At 36.0% G+C, this 12,630-nt stretch overlaps 1 protein-coding gene across 1 annotated transcript; it reads right to left on the bottom strand.

The window, feature by feature from the left end:
• Positions 1-315: 315 nt before the first annotated feature.
• LOC117983239 (cubilin homolog) lies at positions 316-12,419 on the bottom strand. The gene has a single exon (XM_034969728.2). It carries the CDS (start codon positions 12,372-12,374, stop codon positions 1,095-1,097), a length of 11,280 nt encoding a protein of 3,759 aa, XP_034825619.2. The 5' UTR covers positions 12,375-12,419; the 3' UTR covers positions 316-1,094.
• Between the last annotated feature and the right edge of the window lie 211 nt (positions 12,420-12,630).

Here is a 12,630-nt window from a genome sequence, read left to right as displayed (position 1 = left end):
TTATTGAAGAAAACAAGAAGTGCCGATGTCTATTTAAGTAAAACTAGAAATAAACTCATGGTTTAGCTTCTTTCTAGAATAGACTTGGATCATCATCATCATCATTATCAACCCGGCTCACTACTGATCACGGGTCTCCTCTCAGAATGAGAAGGGTTTAACCATAGTCCACCACGTTGTTGGCCAAGTGCGGATTGGCAGATTAGATTGGATAAATAGGCTTGGGTAAATACCTATAACTTCATTTATGCTGTACTGAAACGCTTGTTTTTTGCAGTAGGTAGTAGGTATAATAAAATTAATAATACAACATACTTTGTTGCGCAACCTATTTTATTTTATAAAACTTAAAATAACTATTCTAAACATACATAACATATTTTTCTTAATCAAAAAAACTATATTAAAATAATACATGACTAATTTTTCATTTGAGCGTAAAGTAGTAGAAGTAACTGCTATTAGGAGTAGCTACGAGACTTCAAACGCTAAAACGAGACTTCAACTTTAAAGATTTCAGTCCGCTTCTTATTGAGTCGTTATAATATATTTATTTCAAATAATTCACAATATAAGCAACATAAAAAATCAACACAAATATTAAGATTAAATTAAAAAACCGGCCAAGTGCGAGTCAGGCTCGCGCAATGTGGGTTCCGTACTACAGTCGTTTTTTTTCGACATTTTGCACGATAATTCAAAAACTATGATGCATAAAAATAAATAAAAATCTGTTTTAGAATGTACAGGTAAAGACCTTTCATATGATACCCCACTTGATATAGTCACTAACTTCGAAAGTTGAAAATACTAATTATTACTTCATGACCACAATTTAATTTTTTTGTGTGTGATCGAACCCTAAATTCACGGTTTTCAGATTTTTCCCCAAATGTCAGCTATAAGATCTACCTACCTGCCAAATTTCATGATTCTAGGTCAACGGGAAGTACCCTGTAGGTTTCTTGACAGACAGACAGACAGACAGACAGACAGACAGACAGACAGACAAACGACAACAAAGTGATCCTATAAGGGTTCCGTTTTTCCTTTTGAGGTACGGAACCCTAAAAATAATGGTGGTAGTCCTTAAACTAAAAGATACCATAAAAATCAGCGACCCAACCTGTTCCGCCATTATTTTTAGTAGTAGTGAATACTATTTTAACATAATTATCATCGCTTGTGTAATCAGCTGGAGTTTCCGAACAAAATGTTGAAATCGTATTTCCCTTTCTATCAACTAAGCTTAAATAGTTTTTGTCACAAATAGTGCCTAAATCAAACACAGCAAATTTCAATAACAACCGTGTATTTGAAGGCGTTTCCAGTTCAAACTCACAAGTCGATTTTTTTCGATATACACGAGGATAAAGTGGACTTGTCACTCGGCCTAATTCACTATGTAATTTGCCTCCGCAACCTTGACCTTTATTTGTTGCGATGTAATTCAAATCAAAAGTAATCACATCCGATCCTTTCATACGATTATGAAACAATAAATAGTTTCCAGTTGAATATGTCTGAAGATGTTCCGTATATTCGGTTGCTACCTTAGTTAAAAGGGGCGCTTTTGTGTTATTGCCGTCAAATATCTCTAAGTATATTTTTTCATCCCAAAAAACAGGCGATATTGATATAAAATAAACAGAAATAGTATAATTTTCTGGGACCGTAATTAATGTGTAGCAATCTTCGTAACCATGGTCCATATTCGATCCGTAAGAAGTTTGTATTCTGCCTTGTAGCTCAGTATAGTTTCTGCCGCAGAAACCCACATAGACAACTTCAATTTCTACGCCGCGATGTTTTACCGCGTTTTCCGGTGTAGTTTTTAAATTAATCATGACACTTTTAGAAACATAAAAGTCAAGAGATTTTTTTGAACCACACAATACAATATGTGTTGGGAAACGTACATTAGAGTCGTAATAATAGGCATGAGTGAAAAAGTCATCGGCTTCGTTCAAAATAAATTCCTCACCTAAGCTTGCATTTTGCGATTGCGAACCACTGGTAATAATCAGTCTATCCCTGTCGCAGCTATTATTGTCATCAGTGCCGGCTTCCAAGTCCAAGTTATTCACTCTGACATGTATAGTGGAATAAGGTTCTGATTCTGATTCGAAAATATAACTGCAATGCAATCCTCTAGAGATAGAACCCGATTCGTATCCTGGAGATCGAAGGCGCTGTACTGTTTTAGAGACCGTATAAACAGATTGACCACACGATGAAGGTTGAGTTGTTAAAACAGCTGTAAATCCAGAGCTCACAGCTTCTCCGTCAGTCGAAAATCTGATACTCATTATGTTACTAGAAGAAAATATTTCCGGCGGAAGAGTATGCCCGCAGTATGTACCAATGATTAAACTATTTGGATTTAAGCCATCTTTTAATTCAAGTAAGTCGCAATCACATTTACTGAAACCTATAGCAGTTTGGTTAACGTTTACACATGAAGATACATGGAAAGATGTAAATTCTACTTTTATGACATGGTCAATGGGTGCTTTTATCTTCCAATGGCAGTCTAAGTAATTTTCGTACACCACGTTCCTTCCAATGAGTGGAGATCGTAAATTATATCTGGATTTTAAATCTACTTCGCCGCCACACCCAACTGATGACGAATATGAAAAAAATATTTGTGCTTGAAAACCTTTAAAATTTATATTGGCATCTGTAAAAAATTGTAAGATAACTTTGCTACTGTTACTTTTAATAAAGGTTGTGGTATTGATATGCCCGCACATTAAAGACAGTCTTTTACTTGTTTCAATTACGGATCCCTCGTACACTGCTATGTAATCACCATAACAATCATAGGAACTTTCTAAATCTATGTACGGAAATTTAATTACAACTACCTTATTTATTGGAGCTTCAATTAACCAAGTACAATTTGTGTCTTCAGGATAAGTTTCTGATATTCCTGGAGCATGCGAAGTTATAAGTCTAGGTTCTTTAACTTCCCCTCCACAGCTATATAATGAATAAGCTAGCTTAAATCCTTTCTTTTGAGTATATCGGTCGGTCTTAAAAGCAATTTCAACCTTTTCGTAGGCTTCTAATGGTGGTGGTATTTCTTTTCCACAATATAATCCAGAAAAATACTTATAGCTACTACGTTCTGTTAATGTTATATTATCATATTCACAATCAGGATAAGTTCCTTCAAGTTCAAAGTCTAAGAATTTTAGCAAAACCTTTTCTGATGATGATGGAGAAACTATTTCGTAATTACAGTCAAGCAAAGGGTAATAAATGTTCGTATAACCAGGGCTATATAAATACTGCTCCTCAGTTTTCGCTTTTAGAGTTCCTCCACAAATAGATACCCATTCTGCTTTAAACCCATCTAGGTTTATATCACCATCTGTGCGAAACGTAACTTTCATTCGAGTAGATGTCGAATTATACACAGGTGGCAGATTGCGACCACATAGTCTCGCTATTTCTACGTATTCATTATCCTTCCAGTCATAAATTATTAAAGCATCTTTCGTGCAATTCAATTTTTCCTCTATCACAAAGCGATCGACAAATTTGAGAGATATTCTGTAGCCAATTTCTGCTTGAATTTCCCAATTACATTCTTGATTACTTTCGTAATCTTTAGGATAGTTAAGTGAAGTAAATGTCCGTTCATTTTTCGTGAGAATCCCTCCACACTGATAACTGACAACCCTAGTTAAAAGCTTAATATTTATTTTGTTCTGGGGCTCTGTATGATACTCTATATATGGATACATAAATGACGATACCAGAGCATGTTCTGGATTATTAGTTTTGCAAAATTTGCCAAAACTAGATGTTTCCCCCAATCCTGATTTTATTTGTATAAATTCATCTAGACAATCTAAATTAAATGAACCTTCCAACTTGAACTCCACTCTAAATCCTTCAGGGGCGATAAGTACCCAAGCACAATTTATGGTATTATTATGATACCATAAACTTGGTAAATTAATAACGTTCATAGCTTCATGCCCTGTATGAATAACACCTCCACATGGTTGTAATTCCCAACTCAGATCGAAGGTAAATGGTTTTTCGGTAAATTGAATAGCTGTTAATTGCATAGTAGAAGACGGTATTCTATAAGTAACTTCACTACTAGCACAGATATTGCGACTAAATAAAACGCCTGCTGTACCTATATCTGACTTTATATAAAGTTTGGAATCAAGAAAACGACAGCTATTTTTAGCTAAAGAAGACACATTGACAGTCAGGAATATTGTGTTATACATGTCATATACTAGATTTGGTGCTAAAGTATATTGCCACTCACACATATATGATGTTTGCAAATCTGGTGACATTAGTTCACCTCGGGTCCCTTGTAAATTTCCGCCACATAGCGCAGGTTCATCGGAACTAAATTTAGCTTTAAACTTATGCGTTGACTTTCCTTTCGATACCAGCCACACATAAAATGTTAACTTATTTTGACTTGACTGGAAAACATTTGGTTGTGATTGATTATTGTAAAATCTATCAACTCTTGAATTAAACGATAAATCATTGTAAGCATTAATATTTTGATAATCTTCAAAATCGATTAGTTCTAATCGTACTCGACGGTTTATATTAGGTACTATAATTTTCCACTGACAAAACCGTAATGACGTTTCTCTTGGATAACCTGGGGAAGTCAAGTAACCCTCAGAAGTTGTTATTGTTCCACCACAAGAAGGTCTCGAAGAGTTAAATGTCAATCTAAATCCTCTACTTTCAGATACATGCGTCCATTCACTCGGTTCACCATAATGTAGTTTAATAATTACTCTGTCTGTTAGAGTTTCAATGGTCTCTGTAAAATCCTCATATTCATCGTTACAGAATTCAACCAATTGTGTGTCAGTTACTGAGTTATTTGAGGGTATTCTTTCTTCAACTGTAATTTTTGTTTGACATGATATTTTAGTTTCAGGCAAGTCCACTTCCGTAAAATGTAGTTGTATAACATGTCTAGGCAAAGATATTATTTCCCATTGGCACACTATCCCAGCATGAAGGACAAGCATATGCGGATAGCCGGGTGATGACAGTTCACCAGATGCAGAAATGATTGTGCCTCCGCACACGTCTATAGACACATTAGCTTTAAATCCATCTCTAGGTTCTGAAATTTGTGTTGCATATTTTATAAACATAGTATTCCCGCTACTTTTAATTGTACCGGGCCGTGGTCGCTCTTTGCACAAAACTCCTTTAAGAGGTGATAACCGAGAAGATCCATCTCTTATTTCAACGGATTCAGAGGAGCATTGGTCAGATTGTTCTAAATCAAATCGATCCAAGAAGTCGATTTTAATAATTTCACCTGGGGGGCCCCTGAATATCCAAACGCATTCAGTGTAAGGTGTAGGTACTGAAGGATAGTTCGGAGAGTTAATGACTTCCCATTTGTGGTCAAAATCTAAAGTTGATGTAACTCCGCATTCTATATTTTTTTCTTCATAACGTAACTTAAAACTTGGAAATTTATTTTGTTCTGCCAAGGGTGTCATTGAATCTAAACTGACATAGCTAACAGATATAACGTTACTAGATGAGACCATTTCACTCATATTTTCGTGTGAAAACCCACAATATTTTCCATTGCCCAAGTACGGTGATTCAACACTTTCACCATTTCTTAAAATTATATACGAAGTGCAATCATTATTATTTGTAAAGTTTAAGTGTTCAAATTTAATCTTAATATTACGTCCCGGACGTACGTTTATCGTCCAGTTGCATCTTAATTTAGAGTATATTGACTGAAGATTGTGTATAGTATCTACTTCTGTCATTTCCAACACACCCGACTTTTCTTGGAGCAGTCCACCACATGCAGCAGTTACGTGCGCTTTAAGACCTTTACGTGATATACTCGAATCAGATTTAAACGTTACTTTCATATATGTGGCAGAATCGAATGTAACTTTTTCTTTTTCTGAGAGGCATATTTTTTCTGTTATAGGAGACCACGTCACAAGATCCTTTGACGAATAAATTGAGATGTAATCTGCAAAACAGCTTGGAGTTTGTTCTAACGCGATATCATCAAAAATCAGTCTTATGTGGTGACTTGGAGGAGCCTGAAATATCCATACACAATTCAAATCTGGGTCATAAGAATTAGGATAATTAGGTGAAGTAAATGTTAAATCCCGTCCTATTGACAAAAGTTCAGTTTTATTTGTTCCGCATTTGATTCCACTATTGGTCTCAACTTCTTTTCTGTCAGCCGCGGCCCATGTAAAATGAAATATCGACCCAGTATTCGTATCATCTAAAACAAGTTTTACAAAAACAACGTTGGAAGCGCTTTGTATGATTTTACTTTCCTGTTTCAACAATCCACAAAGTTCTTCCAACAAAGGAGCATCTTCGTCGTATCCATCGTAAACTAATAACTTGCTGTTACATACATTTTGAATTTTATGTATTTCTAAGTGATCGATATTTATAGAAATTGCATTTGAATCATCGATCATTATTCGCCAACTGTATTCGCCGCTTCCTGAATACGGTACAGGATAAAGGGGTGAAGATATTTCACCGCTGTTTAATCCTGTGATTTCATTACCATGAAGAAACCCGTAATGGATAAGGAATCCCAGCCCAATATTCCTATCATTGCTATGAAATTTTATATACAGTTTTGTTCCAGTTGTTGTGTTTGTTGGGATTTCTTGGCCACAATAAACACCTAATAGTTTGCCACCACCATTATTTTCTCTTACTTCTAAGTAATCTTCATTGCAACCTTCTGAATAATATAAATCAAATATTTCAAATGTAATATACACTCTATTTCCAGGAGATGTGCTTAAAATCCACTCACAGTTTGCGTTATTGGGGTATGACATTGGATAGTTTGGTGATCCGATAGTTCCTTCTTCTGATGACAAATATCCTCCACACGCATTTGACAAAGTTGTGTAGTGAGCTGAAAAATGTCCATCTATCGTATCGGTGTAAGAACCAAGCTGAATTGTAAGGGCACTGCCTTGGCTTACAATTGTAGGAGGTACTTTTTTCCCACAAAACTCGTCAACAAGTGGCGCTTTTTCATCGTTTCCATCATAAATTCTGAGGTAGGATGACGGACATTCTCGATTTGTTATAATGTCAGCGGTTTTCGGTAGTGATATGTACCGTATTGTTAATTTTATTTTTTTACTCAGGTCTGGTGCCAATATAGTCCATGTACAATTCTGGTTAGTATGGCTCAAAAATTTATCATTGGCAATAATTCCATCATTTTTAGCCTCAATTGTAGCACCACAAGTCATGCTAAAGTTAGCTTTAAACCCTTTCGCAGTTCCAAACTCATCAGTTTTAAACTGCACGATTATTGAAGAGTTACTAGATACGATTTGAGATGTATTTGTGTTCGGACATATAAGCCAAGTGTGATTATTATTAGAAGTCAGTATATCGGAGCCATCGTAAATTTTTATCAAATCACCGCAATCATCTTCACTCTCATAATAGGGTGATACATTGGAATACAAATCAAAATCAATAAAATTTAACTCAATTCTATGATTTCTTGGTACCTCAATTGACCATAAGCAATCCATATTATTATCATAATTCTTAGGATAATTAATTGAAGTAATTAACCCTGATTGAGATTGTATCATACCACCACATCCTTTTGTATGAGACGTAAAAGTGGCTTTAAAATAAACATCTCGTAATGATGATTGCTTTATTAATCTAACAAATAAGAAATTGGAACTGGCTTTCACAGTGTATTGTCCCTTGTGGCAGATTTTTGTTAATAACGGAAAAGCAATACTTTGGCCATTATAGATTTCGATTGCATCTACAGTGCAATTTTTAGATTCAGACATGAATAATTCAGAAAACGTTATAGATACTGCTGTTCCAAATGGAGTTTCCATAATCCACTCACATTCTATTTCCCCAGCAGAATTTGAAAGTCTTGGCATCTCTAAGGCGCCTGCACTTTTTATAATCATTCCACCACAACCATAATTAATCCATTCCAAACGGAACCCGGCCCTAGGAAAATAGCTTCCAGAAACAAATTTTATTTGTATAGAATTACTTATACTACTTATTGGTTTTGGTAATGAGTTTCCGCACTGCTTTTCAGTAAAGTTTATATCTGAGGTCTCTTTTGTTTGCAAATAATCCGTTTCACAACCACGATGGAGACTTCTGTACGTCGTCGGCGTAAATGAAGACGGCAAGCTCCAAGGATGCCGCCTGGCCCAAGGACGCTCGATTGAGGAATATGGACGGAAAGACATAAAGAGGTCAAAGTGTGTGAACGTTATATTAATTTTGTTCCCTTTAGGAACAGTAATTGTCCATAAACAATCAGAGTTTAATGGATATTTCTCTGGAAAACCAGGACTTTCAATAACACCATAGCTTGCATTTATGTTATTATTACAAACAGTGGTATAGCTGAGAAAAAATCCCTTGCTACTGATAAAAATGTCTGATCTAAATTTGATAAATGCATAATTACTCGTAGTTTCAATGTTGTTTAATGTAGGGCTCATGAAACAATATTTTCCGTAGCTTGAAGCATGTTCATTTCGTCCATCAAATATTTCAACATAGTCATCTCTGCAATCTTTGGTTTTTTCCAAATCTAATTCTGTGAAACTTATACGAATTTTCGAACCACTACTTGTAACGATCCGATAAAAGCATTCCGCATTGTCATTATAGTCTTCTGGGTAATTAGGCGATGATATAGATCCAGATACACTAGTAAGTGTACCACCACAGCCACTTAAGGTACCATCCCACTCAATTTTAAATCCTTTTCCACTTAAATAAAAATCAGAATGGAAATGGAGATACAAATTATTGGCTGTTGATATTACTCTTTTGGACTTGAAAAATCCACAATATTTGCCTATTAAAGAAGAATTTGAATTTGATCCATCTCTTATCTCTAGATAGTCTCCCAAATCACATTTATCACGTAGAGGTCTTTCAAGGTCAAAATCAGTGATGTTAAGTGATATTTGTCGACCGGTGGGAACGGTTATTGTCCACGTACAATCACGATTTGGCTCGTAAACTTGGGGCCAATTCGGTGAAAATATATATCCATGAGATTTAACAAACAAACCACCGCAATGACTGTGCTCATCTAAAAATGAATATGATAATGAAAACCCAGCCAAACGAATACTCACATCTGATATAAATCTTATCATGAGGCGATTGGATGAAGTAGTTAACGCTGGAGGTAAAGACTCCCCACAATATTTTCCTAAAGAATAATCATCATTATCATCATCCGTTTCAATAATTTCCACATGATCACTATCACATGATCGCATATTTTCAAGTTCAAATCTGGTCCATATTAACTTAATATGCATTCCTTCAGGAGCGATAATATACCACGTGCAATTTTGATTGTTAGAATATAGTTGGTTGCTATCACCGGGGTGATTGATAACACCAGAATTTTCCTTGTAAATACCTCCACATTCTGTGTCTAAAGTAGTATAATTTGCATAGAAGCCCCTACCATTAATGCTCATATCCGAATTAAACTTAATATACATATAGTTATATGAAGATATTTGCGTAGGTGGAACAGCTTCTGTATCACCACAGTATTTGCCTAATAATGTGGAGTTGACAAAATGTCCATCTCTGATTTCGACATAATCATAAGTGCAGTTGTAGTATCTACTATCTTCAATATCAAAATCTTGAAATGTTAACTGTATTATTTTTCCTGGAGCGGTGTTAATAATATACTCGCACACAGTTCGTTTTGGATAAAACATTGGATAATTTGGAGATTTAATAACACCACTATCTCCTACTATTGTATGTAAGCAAACTGATTCATAAGTTATTTTAAAACCATCGGATCCCATGGTATGATCGCTATGAAACAAAATAAAGAGGTTATTGGTAGAAGAAGTGTACGCCTTAGGATGAACAATGCCACAAAATTTTCCTACAAGTCGTGAGTCAGATGTTGGACCGTCATAAATTTTAAAAAAATCGTATTTACACGTTAAGGATTTTTCTAAATTAAAAGATTTGAATTCAATATGAATTCTTGTGTCTGGACGAGTTCTTATTTTGTATTCACAACGTAAATTATTTAAATAAACACCGTTGTATGACGGTGAGATAATTTCGCCTTTGTCAGATGTAAAAAAACCACCACAACCGGGAACACCCTCAACTGGGGCGAAAGCGATTTGAAATCCTTTCCCAGAACCAAAGGCATCAGAATGGAAGTGTATAAGCATCTCAGAACTGGCTGACTGAATCGGTGCAGGTTGTGTTGTGTTACAATATTTATTTAGAAGTGGATCTGTTGTATGTTCACCATCATAAATCGCTAAATAATCGAAACTACAATTGGCATGTTTTTCTATATCGAGTTCAAAAAAATGTAACTGTATTTTTTTACCAAAAGCGGTTTTCAAATGCCAGTAACAGTCGCGATTAGGAGGATATGTGCTCGGTGAACCAGGTGAACTAATATGGCCGTGAATTGTTGCATTTACTTCACCACCACACACTGGTAATATGCTATTCCAGTGCAAAGCAAAACCATCTTTGGCTACCGAATGATCAGATCGGAACCAAAAATACAAATAGTTATGGCTTGAAATAATATTCCCTCCATTTGGAAAATTGTTACCACAAAACCTTCCAATCAGTTGACGTGCTGAATTTCTCCCATCGTGAATTTGTAAGAAATCAAATTTACACTCTGTTGAGTCATTTTCTAAATTGAATTTACTAAATGTAACGTTGATTACCTTCTCTGGAGCAGTATGAATTACCCAAGCACAGCGTGAATTATGTCCGTAAGTTGTGTTTGTAATAGGATATATAATACTTCCCTCTTCCGAGTCTAAAAATCCACCACATTGCTGAATACGAACTTGACAAAGATTACCGGAATACAGCGCAGTACACTCACATCTAAACCCTCGCGTCGACCTATCATCAAGCCTGCAACTGCCCCCATTTTGACATAGATTGTTAGAACAGATATTGTTATTGTCTGTGCAGTGAGAGCCACTATAACCCGGATAACAAATGCACGTATACCCTTCTCGTAGAGGATGACAATGTCCGTGAACGCCACAAGGATTAGTTTCACAGCGCTGAGTATTGTTTCCTTCCGATGATACGTAGCACCCATGAAGTCCAATACCATCACCTTCCATTCCATAAGGACATAAACATTGCGATGTTCGTCTGAAGCCATGATTTTCAATGCACTGAGCAGATGGGTGACATCCTCCGTGATTTATAGAGCATGAACCAGTCCATATACATGTGATTCCATCGCCTTGATAATCCGGTGGACAGGAACCGCATATACGAGAGCCTATTGTATTATGGCAAGACACCTTAGGACTTGTGCTGCAACCACCGTTAGAGGTAAGACACTCATCAATATCATAGCAAGCAAAACCGTCTCCTTCATAGCCCTGAGGGCACTCGCCACATCGAAATGAACCAGGTACGTTTATGCATTCTACTCTTGGATTCACCGAACAGCGTGAGCCTTGACCAGACAAGCATTCATTTACATCCGTCAAACAAGCGACGCTGGTGCCGTCAGTAGTCCACCCTTGATTACAAATGCATTTTACACCTGCTCCGCCACTTATTGGTATGCATATTCCGTGGCCACACATTTCAAAGTCACCTCCTGAACAGTTCATAGCTGTTCTGGTACAGTCTAGCCCATACCAACCAGGTTTGCAAATGCATTCATAGGAACCAGGTCTATTGATACATGTTGCACCATTTTGACATCCTAAGTCGGTACCCGCGTAGTTACGACATTCATTAACGTCTTCGTCACAGTTGGCTCCTTTCCAGTTTGCAGGGCATAAACAGTAGTACCCGTTAACTAAATTTAGACAAGTGCCTCCATTTTCACAGGGGTGTGATTGACATTCATCTGTTGTCCTGGTGTTAAGCAAAGTCTGGAGAGCTCGAACTCTATTACTGAGATTATTTACTTTGCGGGTCAAAAATGAAATATTCGAATTTACATTGCTTGTGAACGAGGTAGTTAATGTTTCTAAATTCTGTATTCTTCTAAATGCATCATTTAACTGACCTCCGTCAGGTTGTACATTATCACTGAAAATATTTGGCCCTGCATTATTTGAACTGTTATAAATACTTAAAAGATTTAATTCGCCATAGAATAGTTTCGAGTTAGGGCCATGAGGATTCAAATAAATACTTTTATCATATGCTGGTTGTAATATGAGATCACCGTCTACGACTTTGATTTTGGGCCGGTTGATAAACACTTCACATTGAAAAAGTTCTGATAAACCAATTATCAAGAAATGGTAAATAAGTAAATTGGACATGATCCATATGAAAGACGTCCAGCAGGGACTATAGACTGCACGCTACTAATTATTGTTATAATTGAAATATTTCTTGTAAATTTAATAAAAGTGGGCGTATACTCACTCGGATCGGGTTGATTGAAAATTACCAGAGCCATATGGATAATTTTACATTTGATGGGTAGGTACGTATCAATTTCAGGCATAATTAGATAATAATTACTCATTATGATTCCGATATATTATCATACATCCAACAGTTTGATCTATCAAA

The sequence above is a fragment of the Maniola hyperantus genome, chromosome 6 (genome assembly GCF_902806685.2).
Source record: "Maniola hyperantus chromosome 6, iAphHyp1.2, whole genome shotgun sequence".
Taxonomy (NCBI): domain Eukaryota; kingdom Metazoa; phylum Arthropoda; class Insecta; order Lepidoptera; family Nymphalidae; genus Maniola; species Maniola hyperantus.
Note: the sequence above shows the minus strand (reverse complement) of the source record. Positions and strands in the feature narration are given on the sequence as shown.

What these genes read in the sequence shown, in the direction of transcription:
- LOC117983239 (XM_034969728.2), bottom strand. Translation starts at nt 12,374, where the DNA reads ATGTCCAATTTACTTATTTACCATTTCTTGATAATTGGTTTATCAGAA.